The 25,132-nt window shown below is 39.5% G+C and overlaps 1 protein-coding gene across 1 annotated transcript in view; it reads left to right on the forward strand.

The window, feature by feature from the left end:
* The window catches only part of LOC311109122 (POU domain, class 6, transcription factor 2-like), a gene marked incomplete at both ends in the record, with an annotated part of 124,661 nt that extends 106,865 nt beyond the window's left edge, over positions 1 to 17,796 (forward strand). The window contains 2 exons of the mRNA XM_084151933.1: positions 9,918 to 10,086; positions 17,274 to 17,796. Of these exons, the coding sequence (XP_084008059.1) occupies positions 9,918 to 10,086; positions 17,274 to 17,796 (692 nt within the window). The remainder of the gene's footprint in view (positions 1 to 9,917; positions 10,087 to 17,273) is intronic.
* Between the last annotated feature and the right edge of the window lie 7,336 nt (positions 17,797 to 25,132).

Here is a 25,132-nt window from a genome sequence, read left to right on the forward strand (position 1 = left end):
ACCGTCAAATCTTGGGTGAGAACCTCCTTCCCTCAGCCAGGGCATAGGAAATGGGTCGTGGATGGGTATTCCAGCATGACAATTAACCAAAACACACGGCCAAGGCAACAAAGGAGTGGCTCAAGAAGAAGCACATTAAGGTCCTGGAGTGGCCTAGCCAGTCTCCTGACCTTAATCCATAGAAAATCTGTGGAGGGAGCTGAAGGTTCGAGTTGCCAAACGTCAGCCTCGAAACCTTAATGACTTGGAGAAGATCTGCAAAGAGGAGTGGAACAAAATCCCTCCTGAGATGTGTGCAAACCTGGTGGCCAACTACAAGAAACGTCTGACCTCTGTGATTGCCAACAAGGGTTTTGCCACCAAGTACTAAGTCATCTTTTGCAGAGGGGTCAAATACTTATTTCCCTCATTAAAATGCAAATCAATTTATAACATTTTTGACATGCGTTTTTCTGGATTTTGTTGTTGTTATTCTGTCTCTCACTGTTCAAATAAACCTACCATTCAAATTATAGACTGATCATGTCTTTGTCAGTGGGCAAACGTACAAAATCAGCAGGGGATCAAATACTTTTTTCTCTCACTGTATACTTAATACATAACTTAGCCTACTGTTCTGACTTGGTGGTGCTCATGTAGCCTATAGCCAGTTTTAGAGAAATGTCATTATCGAATATTGTAGAAGCTTTCATTGTCTGCTTATATGCCCGTTATTTATCCTACATTTTGACCTGGTGTACAGGGAGAATACTGTAAGAACTGCCCATGTTCTGAATTATGTCGCTGTCCATTTCAAAAGTGCTGAACAAATAGGCATATCGTCCATCTGAGCTCGCTCATTAATGTCTTAATCAAAATTGCCTCTTATCAGCTCATCATTCCATTATGCCATACTTTGTACATCTCAATTGTTATATTGCTTATATAGGTCTATCTCATTAGTATCTTATTCATACTTCACATACTCTCTCTCTCTCTCTCTGTGGTGACTTAAAGAAGAGTAAAGTTAACGCCTCAACATCTTGCTGAATTTATCTAAACTAACACCTATCAAAATTTCTGTCTGTGTCCATTTTGAAAGTGCTGAACGAAGGCCTACCTCGTCGCAGCTTGTTTGCTTGCACTTGCTTATACTTAGGGCTTAGTGTTAATGGTATATGAACAATCATTATGAATCTACTGAACATAAATGTAATAATATTTGTGTATGGCTCAAAAGCCAAACTCATTTCGGCATTCGTTATTATTGAAGGAGAATGCATTTTTTTATCTAGTTACGCAACTCCACAAGTCAGTAGAAACCATATTTATTTAAGCAAGTCAGCCATATCAGCTATTGTTTTAAAAAGGCGGTAAACGAGGCTGAATGAACTTTTTCCGCTGCCAGTTGAGGCTCTGCTGATAGCCAGGTGTAGCGGTGTTAAGGATTCACTCCATGGTCCTGAACAGAAAGCTCTGCTGTCGGCACAGCTTTATGTATGCCCTAACAGTTTGTGGGCACCGTTTGTCACTGTTATAGTGCAATTAATGTATTGTTTAGTGTTGTGTTGTGTAGTGGCTTTGCTGGCATGCAACAAGAAAAAAAGAGTTTGCCCCAACAACATTTACATGCTAAAATCACCAGCATTGAACTCTATAGCACTCTTGACAACCACGTTGAATGTGACTGCACATCAAATGTTGCAATGGTAAAACGTTTTGTATAATTTTCGCTTACTTTTAATTCTTGCCTAATATGTTGACATGCGTAACCTTTTTTTAAATCAATTCTGATAGTTGTTAAAAGCGGTGTCTTAACATACACAATACTCTGTTGCAGATAAGCATACCCCATATAAGAGATTAAGGGTAAAGGACAGATCACGCATTAATTTTCTGAAAGAAAACTTAGCTTGGGCTAAGGCTAGATTTACTGATTCTACCTCTGACTGGCAGTCCTTCAGATATTTGAGAAATGTCTTACTCTGGTTAGAAAAGCAAAGTCAACATACTTATTGAATTGTGTATCTGAGAGTGGTAGAAATCCAGCTAAATTCAAATCTTTGAAAATAACTCCACCCCCTCATTGCCCCAGCAGGTTATGACAGTCTCTGGTACCATAACAGACAAAAATACATTTGTGGTGCTTTTAATAACCATTTTGCCTCAGCTGGCCATCTATTTGAAAGAATGGTTTCTGAAAAGACCTCAACTTCCACTAGAGGGAATCCTTTATTCACCTCTAAACAGATAGCAGAGAATGATGCACTTCCAGGCACTCTTTTTTTCTCTCATTTGAACCATTTTATGTTAATGATGTATTAAGTGCCTTGCAAAAAAATTGATGTAACAAAATCCATAGGAGCTGAGTCGCTTGATCCCTTTCTACTGCAGCTTTCTGCCCCCCTCAGCGTAGAACCTTTGACCCAAAATGTGTTATTTAACAATTGCCTTTGGTGCTATCCCTAAGATCAGGAAGGCAGCGCATGACCTAGATAACTACTGCCCAATTTCTAAACTGTCTTGCAAAAATATTAGAATCACTGGCAACCTCTCATCTAAGAACTTTTTAAACTTCAAATTATATTCTTAATGTGTGCCAGTCTGGTTTTAGACCTGGACATAGCACCGTTTCAGCAGCTACGCTTTTCTTAAGTGATATATTAAATTACTTAGATCATAGGAATCGCTGTGCTGCCATATTTATAGACCTATCCAAGACCTTTGATACTGTCGACTATCCCCTACTCATTCAAATGTTGTCTGAAATGGGGCTCGACCAGGAGTCTTGCAAGTGGTTTGGGAACTATCTGTCAGACAGAACACTGTGCCTACTGACGGTGTCAAGTTACCTCGATATTACTAAAGGTTTCCCGCAAGGGTCGATTTTGGGACCTGTCCTCTTTACTATTTATATAAATAATAATGGTCTATCTGCAAAAACCTGTAACATTCATCTGTATGCAGATGACACTGTTATGTACGCTATTGCCCCTACGGCTGACCAGGCTGTGTTGGAGCTGCAATCTGATTTTGTTGCCTTGCAGAAAGTCCTGATTGATTTAAAATTGGTAGTTAATGTGGGAAAAACTAAATGAATGATGTTTTTCTGATTCTCGTAAAAATATTTCTGATGGCTTACACATTTATGCATTGGATGGTTCTTTCGTCAAGCAGGTTCCAGCCTATAAATATCTGAGCTTTTGGATTGACAATATTTTGACGTTTAAAAAACATACGGATGAGCTAGTTAAGAAACTGAGATTTAAAGTAGTTTTTTTAAATAGAAATAGATCATGCCTCTCCCTAAACAGAAGGAAGCAGATTATACAGTCAACTTTCCTGTCAGTTCTTGACTATGGCATTTATCAGAATGCAGCAGCTACTACTCTTAAACCTTTGAATGCCGTCTACCATAGCGCCCTTCACTTTATCACAGGTTACAGTTTTGATACCCATCACTGCATCCTGTATCTCTCGACTAACCTGTACCCCAGCACATTGACTCGGTACCTGTACCCCCTGTATATAACCTCGTTATTGTTATTTTATTGTGTTACGTATTTTTTTCTTAAAACGGCATTGTTGGTTAAGGGCTTGTAAGTAAGCATTTCACAGTAAGGTCTACACCTGTTGTATTCGGCACATGTGACAAATAAAATGTGATTTGATTTGTATCAAAAGGTTGGCTGGTCCTCATTAAAGTCCCGTATATCACTTCATTACTCCCTTTTTGTTTACAAAGCTCTACTACACAAGCTTCCAACCTACCTCACCTCACTGTTAAAATGTGAAAATATTAAAACCAAACCCGTTCACAGAGATGGTTACCTCTCGAGGTTCCACTAGTACATACCGATCTAGGTAAATCCGCCTTCAGTTTTAGTGACCCCCATTTTTGGAATAGCCTACAAAACTCCCTACATCTTGACTCTCTGGTGCCTCTAGGGCAGTTTAGGATTCAATGTTGAATGAATTTAATGAGAATTGCAACTAAATAATTGTATTTGTGGTGTTTGAAGCTGTAGGGTTGATTGTGTAATTTGTATTGATCATTTTGAATTTGTATTGTTGTCCTCAGGGCACAATTGTAAATGAGACCCTGGTCTCAATGGTTTACCAAAATAAAAGTTGTAAAAAATTAACATCGTCCTAAACCCTACTCCTAGCTAGTAGTTTTTTCGTCTTGAAACAGGTTTTAACAGGATTCCTAGGACCTTTTCTGAGATGCTTTGTGCATATGGGCCCTGGTCTGACAAACACTGCTGTAGCTCTGCCACCTTCCATCGCAGATGCGGAAGGCTGACATCTGCGGATGCGTTAGATTGAGATACAGCCATGCAAAAAAATGATATCTCTAGTTTAAACAGACAGATTTTGATGGGGATATTGTATTATGCTAATTCGATTTCCGCACAGGCATTGAGTCTAGGGGTTGTTTTAAGACGGAAAGGGTCTGCATCCCAAATGGAACCCTATTCCCTATATAGTGCACTACTTTTGACCAGATGAACCCTCCATGAAGTAAAAAACTATACTATGGGCCCTGGTCAAAAGTATTGCACTACATAGGTCTCCAAATGTTCACACGTTTGGAGCTCGGCCGCCTGTCACGACTTCCTCCGAAGCTGCCTCCCCTCCTTGTACGGGCAGGCTTCGGCGTTCGTCGTCACCGGCCTTCTAGCCACTGCCGCTCCTCATCTCATCATTCCATTTGTTTAGTCTTGTTTATTACACACACCTGGTTCATATCCCCTCATCAGTACCTGTATAAGTATTCCCTCTGCCCCCCATGTCTTTGGGTGTGATTCTTTATTGTAGAGGATATTATAGCTCGGTGGAGCTATTGTATTTTGTATCGCCCGGGATATTCACCCGTGTGCCTTGTTTCTCCAGTGCACCGTATTTACCGCACTGGAGTGTATTACGCATTGCTGCGTACCGCTGTGTTCCTGATTAAACTATATATTCTGTGATTTACTCTCCTGCGCCTGACTCCGTCCGAAATCAGCCGCCACACCGCTGTAGAAGCTCGGAAGCCCCACTTATGAGGCCTCACGGCGAGATGGCAGCCCCATAGATTTTTCTTTAAATAGGCTTGGAGGATTCCTTTAATAATTCATTGATCATGACCAAGATGAATAATTCACCGGCACAAACTTTGCTTTAGTAACAGTATGCCAGGGCATAATGTGTAGAATGTGAAATCACTTTTTATTAGCGATGAAATTCTTCAAATGCTTTGGGGGAAAAAGTTTCCTAAAGTCACTTACACTGAGTGTACAAAACATTAATAACACCTGCTCTTTCCATGACATAGACTGACCAGGTGAATCCAGGTGAAAGCTATGATCCCTTATTGATGTCACTTGTTAAATCCACTTCAATCAGTGTAGATGAAGGGGAGGAGACCGGTTAAAGAAGGATGTTTAAGCCTTGAGACAATTGAGACATTGATTGTGTATGTGTGCCATTCAGAGGGTGAATGGGCAAGACAAAATATTTAAGTGCCTTTGATCGGAGTATGGTAGTAGGTGCCAGTCGTAGGGCTGTTAAGGTGACCGTATTACCCCCACACTGACAGTCAGGAGTCATGACCGCAGTCAAATACGATGTGACCGTTGAGTTACTGTATCTAGGCTTCTCCAAAACTGTGTTCTGATGCCTCTGATGGTCATTAGTAGCCTACCAAACTTGCTAATGGCCGGTACTCAGCACTCTATTGTCCCTCTAATCACTCTGACATCAATGCAAATGAAATCGAAAATCAAATCAAACACTTCATGAGACTTGAGACTGGCAGAATCTTTTTTAATACCTCACAAATTATCAAAATGACAGGCTACTTTGACACTGACAAGCTGAGAATCTGAGATCTATAAAAATGACCTTGTCTTGAATCCATCAATAGCCTAGGTGTGTGTAGACACATATTGTAGGTTACAATATGAGGAGGAAATTATAGTCCTAAAAATGCTTTCCAGTTTCACTGACTCACCCAATGATGTGCAGGTCACTCGCAGGTGATGGCCGATGCGTTCGTGCCAAAAGCCTCTCTCTCTTGTTTTACTTTGTAAAACAATATTTGGAAGTTGCTAAAACACTTTGGTAGTCTACAGCATACGGATTAGTCTCTTTTCTTTTCAGCAGGAGCCATTTGCTTTCCAACCTGTGTTTTCCGGCGATTGTATTAGAAATATTGCGAAAGGTCTGTTTTGTCTGCATGCTGTTCACCGACAGATTTGCGGCGCGATTCCCGACTGTAGAATATGCCTTCATATTGGGCTCCACACAAACCACAGCTAAGCTATTTTTTAAATAAGCTATTGAGCCTCTACGGCTTACGGCTGATGTAGTAGGCTATTCTAAATGATTTCATTTCTTTCTGAACACACAGCAGGTGATAAAAGCAGATCCCAGCTTTGTCGTACTGCTATATTTATTGCTCAAAAACAGTATAGCCTACCTAGCATATTAAAAAAGTAACTGCTGGTAACCTCCATTCGCTATTCCAGTGCAGGCTATGGATAACTTTTTTTTGTTGTTGGCCATTTCTAAATAAAAATTTATTCTACACATATATTAGTAGGCTATATGTAAAGACCAGATTAAATTGAGAATACTGCATGAGCATATTATCAAGTGCTTGTCAAATTGTGAATGAAAGACTGATGAAGTGTGTGCAGCCTGCACAAGAAACAGATCAGAGTGCTTCCCTTTCATGCAGCGCCACGGGAAGTAGGGGTGCTGAGGGCGCTGCAGCACCCCCTAAAAAATCAGAATAAAATGTAAATATATATTATTTTGGAAAAATATATTTTTTCACAAAAGTAGTGCACTGGGACTTTACTAGTATTAGCGGACATATATAGACGTCTGTAGCGCGGGCAACGTTGTTTTTCAGCATCTCCGCTTTGGCTAAAAAGGTAGTTGTATAATTAAGAACGGAATGTTGCTTTCACGACTCAGGATAAGACCCAGATGCAGATACAGGAGGCGGATAGTTCGAATCTCAGGTATTTATTGTAACACAGGGGGCAGGCAAACGGCAGGTCGAGGGCAGGCAGGGGTTCGTAAACCAGGTCAGGCAGGTACAGGATGACAGGCAGGCTCAGGGTCAGGACAGGCAGAAAGGTCAGAACCGGGTAGACTAGAAAACAAAACTTGAAAACAGGAAAAACGCTGGTACAACCTGAACAAGACAAGACGAACTGGCAACAGACAAACAGAAAATGCAGGTATAAATACACAGGGGATAATGGGGGGAAATGGGAGACACTTGGTGGGGGGTGGAGACAAGCAGAAGACAGGTGAAACAGATCAGGGTGTGACAGTTGCCGGATTCAATCGTTGGAATTGTAAGAGTTGTTGCCCTGTCCCTTTCTCTGTGATTGTCATTCTAATGGAATCCAGAAAGAAACAAAACCCTGTCCTCAAACATTTACATCAAAAGGTGGAAAGTTATGGGTAAAGATACAAAACATCCTAATCAAATTAAATATTTTTCTTGATCAAATAACATGGAAAACAACCACTTTTTGTGCAGTTACTGTATTGTACATTACTGTATTGTACATTAGCTGGTCATCTAGGTTTGTACCTGTAGACTTTCCATCACCATGAAGAAAAGCAATGCACAATACAGTAATTGAGTACATTGAGACATCAAGTGGTTTGTGATGAGGTGATGTGAGGATGTGGCTCAGTAGGTAGAGCATGGCGCTTATAGGGTTGTGGGTTCGATTCCCATGAGGGACCAGTATGAAAATGTATGCACTCACTACTGTAAGTTGCTCTGGATAAGAGTGTCTACTGAAAAGGAATGAATAGACCATTTCAGTTTTCACATAGAAATAAGTTGCATTTGCAAAGTATTTCAAGAAACTGGAAAACATATACCAAGCAAGTATTTCTATATTCCACAAGTATTATCAGATTAACTGGTTTGTACAGATAATTATCAGACTCAATATATAAATGCTGGTAAACACTCAAATACATTCAGTTAAAATGTTTTCACAAAAGTGAAATGATGTAGATGTCTTCAACGCGGGCAAAAATAAAATTCTGCATCCCCCCGGCAAAAAAATCGCAACACCCCTAAACTACTTCCAGCAGCCTTAGAATGTATTAGAAATCAAAACATATAGCCTAACGTTTGTATCACAGCTAAAGTTTCATAAATAACTCTAAATTAAGCATATAGGAGGACCTGTTTATTTGTTAACCGCTCAAAACAGAATAGCCGCATGTGCGCACTCCCTCAACTCGTTTGGGGAAAAATATCCTTTCTATTTTATTCAGCTATGTTCAATTGTATTGTTCTTACTATAGAGTAATATTAAAAAATGCACGAGAATTATAAGAAAATCTTGCCTGCTAAATGAACTAGTGTAGCCCACAGCCATATGGCATAGCCAGATCAGGGCCTAACATAAGGATGACTCAGTATGTTATTCTATTCTTCTGAAATGGGCTACATTTTCTTAATATCATAATGTTTCTTTAGAGGTGCCTAAAATAAATAATGGATTTATTGTGTTGGTGTAGGCTATATTAAATGGATTTATTATACTTTTTTAAATGTAGATGTTCCAAAGGTCCACATCCGTGGCTTGCAGGCTATGTGTGGAAGCCAGAGATGCTAAATGTGTCAATTACCATGAGACCGGCAGTTATTTGAATGACAATCAACAGCTTATATGATGTGGATGTTTTGTATCTTTGCCCATAACTTTGCACCTTTTGATGTAAATGTTTGAGGACAGGGTTTTGTTCTTTCAGGACCGCCACAGCCCTAGCCAGGCACACCAGTTTGTGTCAAGAACTGCAACGCTGCTAAGTTCTTCACGCTCAACAGTTTCCCATGTGTATCAAGAATGGTCCACCACCCAAAGGACATTCAGCCAACTTGACACAACTGTGTGAAGCATTGGAGTCAACATGGGCCAACATCCCTGTGGAACGCTTTCGACACCTTGTAGAGGTGTTCTGAGTGCAAAAGGGGGTGCAACTCAATAGTAGGAAGGTGTCCTTAATGTTTTGTACACTCAGTGGATATGGGGGTCTGCAAAGCAGCAATTTACAAAAACATTTCTATAAAGTGAATTCTACACAGAGGAGTTTTATGTCATCTTTCAACACTTGAGTTGTGCAGCGCACAGCAGCACAGTCTTTCTGTGGAGGCCTCAATTGACTAACCCAAAGGAGGGACACATGAATGGGAATGATTCTCTAATAAAGATTCCACAGACTTTAAAAAAATGATAAAAGCAGGGAGAGTGGGTTATAAAGCTGTTTGCTTTCAGACTGCTTATTCTTCTTAATGAAAGAAGGAATGTTTACTTATTAAATAGGCATGGCTTTATGCCGCGGAGTCTGTTGTATGAGCTTTTATATGGAAGATTAAAGGAGGAACATTTTCAATTTAGTGTTAAACGCAAAGCCAGCCTTTCACTCTCACTACCATTGATACAGCACATGCTGTACAGAGACTGCTATTATCAACTAGAGAGGGGCAGAGAAGCACCAAAATGAGAATCACTGCTAACTGATTGTAGATTTCATAATATATTTTCTAAAGCTACTCTTTGTTCATCATCAGAGAGCAGCATGGTCACATTATATTGGAATGTATATGTATTAGCTATATTCTTTGTATCCAGTACTTTTAACAGTGCTATTCAGGTAACTGAAACCCGACTCCCTCTGCACTCCCTGACGAAGAGTTTTTGAGATTTTCGTCTATTGAACAGGCCATCACAATAAAGGCATTTTAACTACATGAAGAGAAACACTGATGAAGACAGCTTGCTGTCGAAACGTTGGTGAATAAATAATTGCATCTAGTGTGCGGATTTTCCTTTTCTTTTAAACTATATGAAGAGTGCCTTGGTCCTCCTCGTTCTTTGACCCCCTCTCTCTCTGTTGTATTGTAGACCCCCAGATGGCCTCCAGCGAGGTGGATGGGGTCAACCTGGAGGAGATTCGGGAGTTCGCCAAAGCGTTCAAGATCCGCCGCTTGTCCCTGGGCCTGACCCAGACTCAGGTGGGTCAGGCTCTCAGCGTGGCCGAGGGCCCAGCCTATAGTCAGTCTGCCATCTGCAGGTAAGGAACGCTTGGGGTTCCAAGTGATTAACATCGAAGCATGGTATATCTTAGCATAGATCTGTTGATTATGGTGTCTTCAGGAATATTCCTATCCTTCCCATCAAGTGATAAATGGGTTTTTCTTTACTGCAGTGCAGAATTTAAGTTTACTAACTAATTGTGGTATTAAAATGACAAATAAATACAATACAGTGAGGGAAAAAGAATTTGATCCCCTGCTGATTTGTACTTTTGCCCACTGACAAAGACATGATCAGTCTATAATTTTAATGGTAGGTTTATTTGAACAGTGAGAGACAGAATAACAACAAAAAAATCCAGAAAAACGCATGTCAAACATTTTATAAATTGATTTGCATTTTAATGAGGGAAATAAGTATTTGACCCCTCTGCAAAACATAACTTAGTACTTGGTGGCAAAACCATTGTTGGCAATCACAGAGGTCAGACGTTTCTTGTAGTTGGCCACCAGGTTTGCACACATCTCAGGAGGGATTTTGTTTCACTCCTCTTTGCAGATCTTCTCCAAGTCATTAAGGTTTCGAGGCTGACGTTTGGCAACTCGAACCTTCAGCTCCCTCCACAGATTTTCTATGGGATTAAGGTCTGGAGACTGGGTAGGCCACTCCAGGACCTTAATGTGCTTCTTCTTGAGCCACTCCTTTGTTGCCTTGGCCGTGTGTTTTGGGTCATTGTCATGCTGGAATACCTATCCACGACCCATTTTCAATGCCTTGACTGAGGGAAGGAGGTTCTCACCCAAGATTTGACGGTACATGGCCCCGTCCATCGTCCCTTTGATGCGATGAAGTTGTCCTGTCCCCTTAGCAGAAAAACACACCCAACGCATAATGTTTCCACCTCCATGTTTGACGGTGTTGATGGTGTTCTTGGGGTCATAGGCAGCATTCCTCCTCCTCCAAACACGGCGAGTTGAGTTGATGCCAAAGAGCTCGATTTTGGTCTCATCTGACCACAACACTTTCACCTGAATCATTCAGATGTTAATTGGCAAACTTCAGACGGCCCTGTATATGTGCTTTCTTGAGCAGGGGGACCTTGCGGGCGCTGCAGGATTTCAGTCCTTCACGGCGTAGTGTGTTACCAATTGTTTTCTTGGTGACTATGGTCCCAGCTGCCTTGAGATCATTGACAAGATCCTCCCGTGTAGTTCTGGGCTGATTCCTCACCGTTCTCATGATCATTGCAACTCCACGAGGTGAGATCTCCGAGGGAGATTGACAGTTATTTTGTGTTTCTTCCATTTGCGAATAATCGCACCAACTGTTGTCATCTTCTCACCAAGCTGCTTGGCGATGGTCTTGTAGCCCATTCCAGCCTTGTGTAGGTCTACAATCTTGTCCCTGACATCCTTGGAGAGCTCTTTGGTCTTGGCCATGGTAGAGAGTTTGGAATCTGATTGATTGATTGCTTCTGTGGACAGGTGTCTTTTATACAGGTATCAAACTGAGATTAGGAGCACTCCCTTTAAGAGTGTGCTCCTAATATCATCTCGTTACCTGTATAAAAGACACCTGGGAGCCAGAAATCGTTCTGATTGAGAGGGGGTCAAATACCTATTTCCCTCATTAAAATGCAAATCAATTTATAACATTTTTGACATGCGTTTTTCTGGATCTTTTTGTTGTTATTCTGTCTCTCACTGTTCAAATAAACCTACCATTAAAATTATAGACTGATCATTTCTTTGTCAGTGGGCAAACGTACAAAATCAGCAGGGGATCAAATACTTTTTTCCCTCACTGTATATTACCAGTTTTATGGAAGTAAATATGTATTATACCATTTCATATCTGAATGATGGACAATCATTTCTCTGTAGTTCAACTGACCCTCTTGCTGCACTCTTGTCAGTATGCAGTAGTAGCTACAGTAGATGAAAGCACTCAGCACTGCTGTATTTGAGAGTGCACATAATCTTCTGGTGTCCATGACGGCTCACATCCATATTTCATCTCATATTTAAGCAGACATCATTAAGATATTAAAATGAATACATAATTGAAGACCATCCAGTCAAATGAAGCTCTTTGTCCACTTCTTTCTCTCCTCTCACACGACAGCGCTGTTCTTTATGCAAAATACATTACCTAGAGTATTACACGAAGCACTTAAAGCATTTAATAATTACTAAGGCCTATTGCTGTTCCCTCTACATTGGGCTTAAGAGAACCTGGCAAGAACTGGTCTGTTAATAAGATTGTTGTGTTCTACAGTCCCGTAAGGACATGCGTTTAGTCATGAACAGCTGCATTATCTATTCATTAGATAATCAGACATATAGTGTTTTACGAGATAGTCTCTTCCTTTTTATGCCTTCCTTCCACCTGGTTAACTTTAGTACCAATGAACCAGACCCTTTAGAAATACACCTACAGTATCTCTAATCAGGCAAAGTCACATAGGGTGGGTACCATTATATTAACACAAAGAGTTTCATATGATCAAAAAGTATAATAATGTATGTTTCGTTTCAGTTTTTCCTCCACGAACATGTAATATACTGTATGCCATTTAGCAGACGCTATTATCCAAAGCGACTTACAGTCATGCGTGCATACATTCTACAAATGAGTGGTCCCGGGAATTGAACCCACTATCCTGGCATTGCAAACGCCATGCTTTACCAACTGAGCTACAGAGGACTACAAGTGAAATCAATAGTTTTAACAATATCATAATCACGTTTACTTAAGTTCTGGCATTTGGTCGTGACCTTACTGTGGCTAATTTCCTGTTACCTTTTCATTTTTCTCTACCCATAGTATTTTGCTTTACCATAGTTGCATGGTTCACTGTCAATAGTTATCAGCACTGTACCCCGTCATATTCCTGTATTCATTTTCTAATGCGTTTCTGAAATACATGTGCTTTGCTGATGACCTGCTGCCCTGCTTATGTGACACATTGGTGCAATGGGCTTTTAACATCAACATCAAACGGCCGATATAATCTGAAACTGGAGGGAGCAGGGTTCTTATAATGGACAGCCCTTTCAAACTAATGTTTAAAGTCTTAAAAATCACACATGAAATATTTACAAGCATCCATAATTCAGATATTTATAACATACATTAAAAGCCATTAGCTTAAAAATAAATAAACAGGTAATATGTCCTTGTGGGTTTATTTATGTCGGTAAGACAGTCTTTTTTTGTTTGTATGACATTGGACATGACAAGCATCTTCTATGTTTTAAGTAAAGAGGCAGTCTTCACATGCTTTAGTTTAGTTAACATCAACAGAGTCATGGAAGTTGGAGGAGAAGAGGGGACTGCATGCTAGCTCAGGGGCATGTTGTTGTCCTATATCACTGGAACAGACAGTGACAGATGGTTCCATCTTGTCTGATTTCATTGCTCACTTTGTTAAAAAGCTTTATTAGCTTATCACAGGGGAACAAACATCCCATAAGTACATCATCAAACCAATGGGTTTGGATCTTGTCTTATGATAGAGTGCTTGGTACATACAGTAAATACAATCTGTCATATTGCTGCATGTCATATTTAAGGGTTAAACACAAACTATTATTCTATTGTATAAATTATTTATAGATAATGTTGCAAATGATGATTGATGGCATCGATTCTTTCACAAATGGAGGACACATTTTATTGCAGAAAAATATGCATGAAGTTTGAATCCACCTCCACCTCAATGAAGCTACATCTCCAAAGATTCACAGTGCTCTTGATGTGAATACTGCTCACAATGCATAGGTGCACAATGTTGTCTTAACTACTCATTGCTGGTGTAATTCTTGAAGAGCAATTATGTTGCCGTGTTTAAGCTGCATGCATTTACAACATTCATTCACACTAGAACACAGCCCTTCCACATCAATGATTCATATCTCATGACAAGAAACTGTTGTCTCTAATTTGCGCATCAATGTAGCAGAAACGTGCCTTCACATCCTCCATATTTGTAGCAGAAAACGCGCCTTCACATCCTCCATATTTGTATTTTATCACATCCACTTCCTTCTCTACCTGCTCCTGGTATGTTGGATTAATATCTGAAAGATGGGATACTGATTTAATACATCATATCAGTCCCCTGTATTCTGTTAGTAATGGACCCTCCACTCAGTCAAAGACCCACTCTTAGCCATGGCCTCACAATATTCTTAAAGGGTTAAATATAAACAGTACGATAGTCATATGCAAACCTTCATTTTGGGCTACACTTAGCAGATGTTTGCGCATGGCGTGAAAAAGGTACTTTTAAGACCGTTAAGAGAGATGGGGGAGGGGGGTAAAAGAGATATGTATTTATTTTCCCCAGGTGGTTCTGAACCAGTGGGAACCAGCTGAGCAGCTCCCGACTCATTTTAGTGCATTTGGTTCCTGTTGATCCATTAAATGTCCTGTCTCTACCGACTCCTTATATTTACTAAAGTATTCCCTGCAGTATATAACCGTCCTCTTTCCGCTGTTTAAAAGGTGGTTATAAATAATAATGACAGTCGACAAGCAGAAATGCAACAACAATCAGAGAGGGGAAACAGGAAAAACAGGCAGGGTCCTTCTTCAGTAAGCTAGGGCAGCATCACTTCCCTACTGTTCTGTATAACAAGCCGACTTGCCACTAAGAAATATATTTCATTTTGTTTGTGTGAGAGGGGTCCTTTCCCCCAGCTCTAAGGCATCTCCTCACCTGCCTGCCAGGAAGATTCTTTCAAAGACATCAAATTTTGGTCAAGGTCTTAGAAGAGGCCTGGACAGGAACGGCTGTTGTTTTAAAGGGGGATCACCTTTTCTCTCAGCTGCTCGCTCCCGAACACCTGGACAGATGTCTGGACTCTCATTAGAAGGCAGTCAGCTCAAACCACACTCTGACACTGACCCCAGCATGAGAGAACCCCAGCGCCTTTAGCCCAGGTCCATCTTCCTTCATCATGTGAAAGCCAAAAGCCATTTCTGTGCTTGTCTCACAGAACTCTGCAACTGACATGGTCAGAATACACTGAGCTACAGTACAGATACTCCTGAAAATGTTATAATAGTACATTAGCATCCACTATTTGTTGAGATTACACTGATTCAACCAGCCATAATTCAGCTGCAGTTTGTGACTCAGGAACTCTATCAAAATGTTGTAACTATAGTTTTGTGCTATTGAAGGTACTTTTCAAAAGCACTAAAGTGCACCATACATTACATTTGAAGAATTACTTATGCTTCATGCATCCATAAACTCTGAAGTATATTCAAGTCTGAAGGGTGGAAATGTATTCATATTAAATATACAAGAGAGCTTGAGGAGAGAGAAAAGTTTGAAAAATGTATTAAAATGTGAATTTTGATTAATAATTCAAACTGCTTTTGTAAAGAAATTACAGTTATGTATTTACACTTGCTCAAATTGCTTACAAGCATTTTTTGGAATAATGACGATTTTCAAAACAGAGTCCACAAGACACAGAACTCTGTGGCCTTTTGCAAAACAGTAAATAGGTTTTCGAAATGTAGTTGCCTTCTGAAAACATAAATACATTCATTTAAACTATATTATACAGTCAAAATTGCAAATAGATTCATCAAAAGAGCATGACTGCCTGCAAAAAGATGAACACAACTATACTTATCTCTTGAGTCCAAGCAGACAAAACAGAAAGTTAGTCTGTCTTTAAAAAGATCCCACTAGATCAATACATTTTCTTTGCAGTCACTAAATCATGCAATCAAAAGTGCAGAATTATGGGCAATTACTCTCCTTTTGTGCATATTTCACCAAAAAATGTCATACACATCAAATCAAATATTATTCCTGATTTAAAAAACAATATAATAATAAGCCCGTTGTGCAGGATTCATTCATCGATATCATCACGATCCAATTCCATGTATTCAATACATAGGCTGGTTTGCTCACATTTTGTAGACTTTCCAATTGGTTACAGAAACACAATCCACAATAGAAATAGGAAACACAACTGATACAGTATGAATGCATAGGCCTCAATGTACACCAAAGCAAAGCTCTATAATGGAAGGTAACAGTGTTGGAGATGATGACTTAGGAGGAACCCAAAGAGACTTAAAAGTAACCCAACTTCATTCTCTGCATCTCTGCATGTCCTCAATATTGTAAAAAAATCACAACAATTGGACAGTTCCCATTGCCTAGATCTTTCCATATATTGTACATGGTATGACACTGATGGGGGGATTTAACATATTGTGCAGTAGTATTTATTTATAATATGCCATTTAGCAGTCGCTTTTATCCAAAGCGACTTACAGTCACGTGTGCATTCATTTTTATGTATGGGTGGTCCCGGGGATCGAACCCACTACCCTGGCGTTACAAGCACCATGCTCTACCAATTGAGCTATAGAGGACCACAAATGCCAGAAACAGTGAACACAATTGCACACATTCCTCTTCTGATGAAAGCAATGAGTTAATATTCTGTGAACAAAACACTTAACAGTGAGTTTTGTATTCATTGTTGACGTTTGTATTTAAAGTTTTGCAGAAAAGTGGTCTAAGATATGCAAGTCAGGTACAAAGGCAAGAAAATGATCAGTTCTGTAAATGTATTTCAGCATTTGATCATTGCTGTTCTGCTATAGATACATTTCAACACTGATCCAAAAATTGCTTGTACGCGACTGAGAAGATCTAAGTGCATGCACTGCTGCCTTTTTCACCATATTAAAAACCTAGATTCTTTTATCACTTCAGGGGAAGGTATGGGAATAATGTTAAATTCATTGTTTGGTTAACCCCTTTTTACCTTTTGTTGATTGGTGATATAATATGTGGATTATATTTTACATCAATGTGTGGTGTAATCTACATTTGCTAAAGCTCAGTGTTTGATCATGATAGTCACATGATCTGTCAGTTTTTTTTTGTCTATCTGAAGTCTATTTTTAGCTAATGGCAGGGTCTCCTCGCTCCAACACTGCCTTTCTGGGACAGAGAATCACAACCAAATACAAGACAAGCGAAAAACAAAATAACGCTCACTTCCAACTGCTACAACTTTGGCTACACACTGTCATGAATGTATCCAAGGCTGGTGGGTGTCTTTGTCCCAGTGGCAGTTGTCTGGGAGAGGAGGCCCTTCCAGTTCACTGAGGCAGGCAGGTTATCCCTTGGCCCAGCAGGGCACCTAAGTAAGATTCTTCTCTCTCAATTCTCCCCAGACACACCATCCTGAGAAGCCACTTTTTCCTACCACAGGAAGCCCAAGAGAACACTATAGGTAGCAGTCTGACAGGCAAACTGAACCCTGGCCTTTTATATCCTGCCAGGTTTGAGAAGTTGGACATCACCCCAAAAAGCGCCCAGAAGATTAAGCCCGTTCTGGAGCGCTGGATGGCCGAGGCCGAGGCCCGCCACCGGTCCGGCATGCAGAACCTGACCGAGTTTATCGGCAGCGAGCCCTCCAAAAAACGTAAGCGGAGGACCTCTTTCACCCCGCATGCTCTGGAGATCCTCAACAGCCACTTCGAGAAGAACACGCACCCCTCTGGACAGGAAATGACCGAGATAGCCGAGAAACTGAACTATGACCGCGAGGTGGTCCGCGTCTGGTTCTGCAACAAGAGGCAAGCGTTGAAAAACACAATAAAGCGGTTGAAACAGCCCGGTGACCTGGACCTGGACCTCGGCCCGACCGCGCCCATGGACCCTCTCTCTGATTCTCTGGATGAGACCCCAAAATGAACTACCAAAACTAGAGGTAAAGAGAAAAGTCCTAACAACATGGTGGATCATGACCCAAAGTGGGATGAAGACTGAAAGAACATTCCACCCCTTTTATAAAGTCAACTGAAAGGACATTTATGAAAGTTTGCAAACAAGAATACGTGTTGTCAGTGTGATTACCACAGTTATTTATTTAAATGACCTTGCCGAAATCCAAAAATAAGAAAAAATATATGTTAATATTTGAGAGAAAATAATTCATGGAGTTCTAGTTCTGGCCTCATAGACCAGAATATTGTCCAAATTTGGGTTCCCATTAGGGAGATTTTAGTAAAGCGATCATGCCAAAATCAAAGACAAAAACACTAACTACTTACCAAAGTCTGTTGCATCGGAACACTAAGAATAATTTTTTAAGTGTAAATGTGTTCTACATTTTTACATTTGTACTGGCAAGAAAATCTAAGATATATATGTGAGTTTGGCTGTACATTTTATCTTTGTCTCGCTTCATTTTATCTCCTGGGTTTATATGTAAATATCTACGAAATTGAAACCACAATGTCAAATTTGTCGTGTAAATGCATTTTTTGCTGTTCAACAATGCCATATTGTTTGTCTCAGATTCTTTCTCATCTGCAACTATTTTCAGTCACAGTGTAACTTTGTACAACTTTTACAAGTATGTATCGATGATTTTATGAGATTGTTTTTATGTTTTGGAGGAAGGGTAATAAACTGAAGTCTGTCTGAACAATGAGGGGATACTCAGTACCTAACCATATAGGTTCTGTCTCTGTGCACCAACTCTATTGTGGATATGCCTAAAGCTATTGTATCTCATTCTGTTGCCAAAGCCTGATAGCCAAAGAACACATTACTTCAGCTCAAGGACTTGTTTTTAGTTATTTTTATGTGCCTAAGTTCCCTTTCTCTGGTTCTTTTTACTGTAGAGTTTATTTCATACACTGAGCTCAACTAAGTTACACAAAGGCCAACAGAATGCCAAGAAACATTTTGATTCCAAAAGAGAACTCTTTGTTTGTTGACAACCCTTTGATATTGCAATATAGAAAATGGGTTTTACTGTGAGGACTTTTATACCCATCCCTTCCTGAAGTGTGTGTCTAGTTTGATCTGTTTGCAGAATTGCTCCTGCATGTTTGAGATGAACCTCAAAGTTGGACTTATAGAAATATGGAAACAAGACAACAAAACACAAAAGGCAGCCCAAGCTTCAAATCAATAAATATATGTATATTCTTCTGAGTACATTGTCACCGAGAACAAATTACACGTTAGTGGTTTTAGCAATTATTTTACATTTTTGTACCCTTAAAGCAAAATATGCATTACTTCCCTTCAGCATTCAGTAACTCATTATAATCTAATCAATCTGAATGTTTTCTCATCCCTGAATCTTTGTTTTCAGGGGTCAAATATGTTTTATGAAATGTCATGCTGCTGTTTTGTGTTTATTTTCTTTTAGTGATTCTATAGTGATGCCTTGACAGACAGTATAGCCTAATTCAAAAAGTATATTGGAAAAAGTTAGCCCTTTCACAAGACATAATCCATATTCATTTCAACCAACAAATCATAAGGTGTTATTGCTGTGTAGCTGTGGATCTAAACAGGGTGTCATCATAACGTCTAGCTCACCTCCCATAGGTGTACTTCAATATTACCAGGACCCACATGGAGGATTTAAGGAATCCATATTGTTACACCACTGGAGTGTTAATAACCTATAGGCCTACTGCCACTGTGTTGAACTACTCTAAAGAATATTGCAAACTGGTACATACATGTAAAACCACTTCTCAGAACTATTAAGGTTACACATTGATATGAAATGTTCTAATTTGATTCATGTAAAACACTTAGTCCCACGTTGCACTGTTGCTTACCTAGCAGCATAAAGTGCACTTGATAACACTTACAAGCACATGAGGAAATAGATAATAGTTGAGGATAGTATACAGAAGGCTGAGGTTTGAGAGGCACTACATAGGAGCCCCATTACGTGTTCATTTACCCTTTATTATTTACTGTAGGCCGACACTGAGCAAAGATTAAAGTTTTTTTTGTTGCAGGAAGTAGTTGTAAACAGTGTTATATTGTAAGACAGTATTACTAAATGGTGGTCAATCATAATATACTGTAAGTCATATGTGATTTGAATCAATTAAAAAATACTTTTATGTGTTCCCTCTGTCTCTCATCCCCTCTCATCCCAACATGTAAGAGAAGTGATGATGTGGTTGCTGTATATTATGGGCATGCAGTACTGAGGCTTAACAATGAAGCTGTAACCAAAACCAAAAAGAACGGAGTTAAACCTTCACGCAACCTTTCGATGCTGGACCAAAGCTCTATAGTTATATGCACATTGTACAGAGAAATGGTTTAATGTTGCTGACAATCTTGAAATACAAAGAGAATCGATGAGTAGATAAGTAGTAGTTCTTTGATATTTGACCTCACCACTGTCCAACACATTGTGAGCAATGCCATGCGTTAACCATAATAGAAAAAAGACAGAAAAAATGACTCCTGTATGTTTGAATGTAGTGTTAACTTCTCATGGGGGGAGGGTGTCTGAACAGAGATTCTGTATGACGCTCGTTTTACTTTTGCCAAGTGGTTTCCAGGTCAGATGGACTTTCTAGACTTTGTTGTTACCTGCTCTGCTTTTTTTCTCTCTGTGGCTATGTTACATACACTTCTCAGTTTCAGTCTCCAAGACGTGCCCTATTTTATAGGGGGCAAAGAACGCTTTATGATCGTACCCAATTATGTAAAAAAGATACATGTTTTCAAATTATATCCACACAGACTCATACACCAACTGGTTTGAAATATTGTTATAACTCAAAGAAAGACCTTGAAACCAAAGCTGATGAACCTGCAAAGGTTGCTTTTAATTTTATGGACTGGAAATTGTACTTAAGCTATAGAGCAATATCTGTTTCGTCATTTAAGCTGTGCTTTGTGTATTTCTAAAAAGCTTCAAGTCTGTCACATTTATTTGTACCATAATTAATAATAAACAATTGTTCGACATGAATGGATTGTCTTGTTTATTCTGAAATGTAGCATAAATTATTTTAATCTAAATGATATTGCTAGTGTCTTATAAGCACCAAAAGGACATTTCCAAAGAATGATCTGGTAAGAACTGCATATTTTCTTGAACAGTATACTATTAGAATAAAAGGTTATAGAACCAAAAAGGGTTCTATATTGCTTGCTTCATATATCACACCCCTAAAGGTTCTATAAAGTAGAACCCCAATGAACCCTTTTTTTTTTCAAGGAAAAGGGTTCATTGGGGTTCTATATAGAATTTAGGGTGCCATATATCAAGCGAGCGATATAACCTTTTTAGAACCTTTTTTTCTGTGTATTGTAATAGGGAAAAAACGCACAAATGCACCACATACTAACAATATACCAACAGGCAAATTAGCATTCTTCAGTGAAAGCCTTTTGAAACTAAACTCCAAAGTTTGAAATAGCTTTCTTGTTTATGAATCCTTTGAAAACAGACTGGCTGGTGAATAGAAAGTAGTAAATAAATAAATAATTTAAAAAAGCACAGACAACATAAATTATTAACATTAGGCTGAAAACTGATGTCTTCCTTTCAGCTTTTTCCCCTAGATGTATTTTTAAGTGGTGATGGGTGAGGTATAGCTTGGCCTATTTGATATTCTTTTGTTTTGTATTTGTTCCATTTTCTTTATTTAATATAATACAATTGTGCAGACAGCAATTTTTTTCAATGTCTTAAAATGTTTATTGTTTGTTGATGGAAAAGTAAACTTCAACTTATCAAAAGTTAACATGTCAATAAGTGAGTGACCAGTGCACAAAAACGACATATCTCACTCTCAACATACCAACAATACATCTCTCTCGTAAGGAGAGGAGTAACCCAATATGTGAGTTGGAATCACAGAAATAGAATAGATGAAACAAACACTCTTAAAATCCACGTTTTTTCAATTTACCCATTTTCTTCTGGACTTTGTCATTGCTGCTATGTGTACAGCATCGTGATAAGCACAAGGACAGAATCACACTCAAGCATTCAAAATGGTACAGTTGATATGCTGATATTCTAGTCCACAATGAATAGAATATTCTGTTGTATTAATTGTGTTTCTATGGGTGGGATAATGTTGCTACAAAAGTATCATCAATCAACACTGCCAATACTGAAGCTGTTTGACCCTGGGTCTTAACCATATCCATGACCCCTAATAGTGATCTGCAACACATCAGTGTTGTTTGCAGTGACCTACAGTGGCTTGCGAAAGTATTCACCCCCCTTGGAATTTTTCCTATTTTGTTGCCTTACAACCTGTAATTAAAATAGATTTTGGGGGGGGGGTTGTATCATTTTGATTTACACAACATGCCTACCACTTTGAAGATGCAAAATATTTTTTATTGTGAAACAAACAAGAAATAAGACAAAAAAAAACAGAAAACTTGAGCGTGCATAATTATTCCCCCCCCCCCCCAAAGTCAATACTTTGTAGAGCCACCTTTTGCAGCAATTACAGCTGCAAGTCTCTTGGGGTATGTCTCTATAAGCTTGGCACATCTAGCCACTGGGATTTTTGCCCATTCAAGGCAAAACTGCTCCAGCTCCTTCAAGTTGGATGGGTTCCGCTGGTGTACAGCAATCTTTAAGTCATACCACAGATTCTCAATTGGATTGAGGTCTGGGCTAACTTACAGTTAGTGAGTGCATACATTTTTCATACTGGCCCCCTGTGGGAAACGAACCCACAATCCTGGCGTTGCAAGCGCCATGCTCTACCAACTGAGCTACAGGTTTCCCCTTAAACCACTCGAGTGTTGCTTTAGCAGTATGCTTAGGGTCATTGTCCTGCTGGAAGGTGAACCTCCATCCCAGTCTCAAATCTCTGGAAGACTGAAACAGGTTTCCCTCAACAATTTCCCTGTGTTTAGCACCATCCGTCATTCCTTAAATTCCGACCAGTTTCCCAGTCCCTGCTGATGAAAAACATCCCCACAGCATGATGCTGCCACCACCATGCTTCACTGTGGGGATGGTGTTCTCGGGGTGATGAGAGGTGTTGGGTTTGCGCCAGATATTGCGTTTTCCTTGATGGCCAAAAAGCTCAATTTTTGTCTCATCTGACCAGAGTACCTTCTTCCATATGTTTGGGGAGTCTCCCACATGCCTTTTGGCGAACACCAAATGTGTTTGCTTATTTTTTTCTTTAAGCAATGGCTTTTTTTCTGGCCACTCTTCCATAAATCCCAGCTCTGTGGAGTGTACGGCTTAAAGTGGTCCTATGGACAGATACTCCAATCTCCGCTGTGGAGCTTTGCAGCTCCTTCAGGGTATCTTTGGTCTCTTTGTTGCCTCTCTGATTAATGCCCTCCTTGCCTGGTCTGGGAGTTTTGGTGGGCGGCCCTCTCTTGGCAGGTTTCTTGTGGTGCAATATTCTTTCAATTTTTTTTATAATGGATTTAATGGTGCTCCGTGGGATGTTCAAAGTTTCTGATAACTTTTCCGTTATGAATTTTTTAGAATTTTTTGAAACAAGTTATTTTTTTCATTTCACTTCACCAATTTGGACTATTTTGTGTATGTACATTACATGAAATCCAAATAAAAATTTAAATTACAGGTTGTAATGCAACAAAATAGGAAAAACGCAAAGGGGGATGAATACTTTTGCAAGGCACTGTATCTCAATGAAATCAGAGGAGGACATTATCACTAGTATTGCCATATTTTTTTAGCAAATTTGATAAATCAATTTGGATTTTGTCTACATTATGTACGTATTTCAAAAAAGCGAGACATATGTTTCTCTGGGTTGATCTATGAGTCTAAATAGAAAAAATAATCTCTCCTGATTTGAACAGCTCTTTGCAGAAGTCAACCGTCTGACTTATAACACATTCCTGTTCAACTAGCAACCAACTGAAATTGTCCTGGAAGAGAAAGAGGGTGAGAAAAAAATATTATGACATGTCGGCAGTCCAAATGGATTGTGTTTCAATATCTGTCAGGACACAGAAAGAGAAAGGTGGAAGAGAAGGGTGCATGTGTTGGATGCAGATGGTTTTAAATTGCCCCCTTTGTTTTCCATCAGGCATGAGGCATTCACTTCCCTTATCTTTCAGACAATGTGCACTGGGCTGATGTTCTCAGTAAATGAACTGTCGGTGTATCCCTCTCTACCACCAGTCCTCCGCCTCCTTGTTTTCCCTTCCTCCTCAAGGTTGAGACATTGCTCCTCTCACTGCTCAGCCCCCAAGCCGTCTCCCACTCTGCTGCTCTGCTCTGCACACCAGGATGCCTCTGGGGGTACAATTAACAATCCTCACATGCAATCCTGGTTGTCCATGCATATGATGCCTGGTTGCTTTTGCTATTTGTTTTTTTTCACCATTCTTAGCCATGACACAATTTGAGACATCTGAAGGTAGAGTAGTTAATAGGCCAGGTTTTTTTTATAGAGATGGCCGGCACCCAGACTGGAACAGCAGATTGCATTGCCCACAACACATTCAACTTTCTACACTGTCTAGTCTACACTGACTGTGTGAATGCATCTTCTCACTTTGTGATGCCTTCAGTTTTCCATCAGGACTCAGGACTAGGCCCAGTGCTCCCACCACCATGTGTCCCGCCTCTTCTCTTTTGCATGCACCAATCCAAGGGAGTTAGTTTGACATGTACTTCTTCTCTACCATTCTTGGTTTTACCGAAATTCTAAATTAAATCATGTTGAATGAATTCAAATATTTTTTTTACAGTACTGTAATGTTCAGAACATGAACGTAAAAAAAAAAATGGGCAAAGACCATCTGCTTTACCTAATTATTGTTGTATGGTATAGGACCTATAAATCTGATTAACTCTTCCAGGGTTGGGGTCAATTCCACCCTCACTTAACTCAATAAGGAATTGGATTAAAGTGCCATTTATAAATAGGAAAATTGCCTATGAATTCACTTTCAATTAATGAGTTTAAATGAGTGGACCCAACCCAGATCTCTATCCACTGACACTGCTATAATATATTATTACACACACCAGCAGTTATCCTGATCTGGAACCAGGTTTCCATCCAGACTTTTTATGCAAGTAAAGTACATGTCGGATAAAAAATGTAATTACAGGCCTGATGGAAACAGCTAATTTGTCAGGAAAATTTCCAAATGTCCACAAAACAAAATATTCCAGACAAGGTGGGATCTTTTTGTGTCGGTAAAATTAATGATGCGAGAAATGGTGATGGAAATGCCTTTATGCGCAAATATTGATATAAGAACCATCATATCAAAGTAAACTTGG

Source organism: Coregonus lavaretus (assembly GCF_964263955.1).
Source record: "Coregonus lavaretus genome assembly, chromosome: 34".
Taxonomy (NCBI): Eukaryota; Metazoa; Chordata; class Actinopteri; order Salmoniformes; family Salmonidae; genus Coregonus; species Coregonus lavaretus.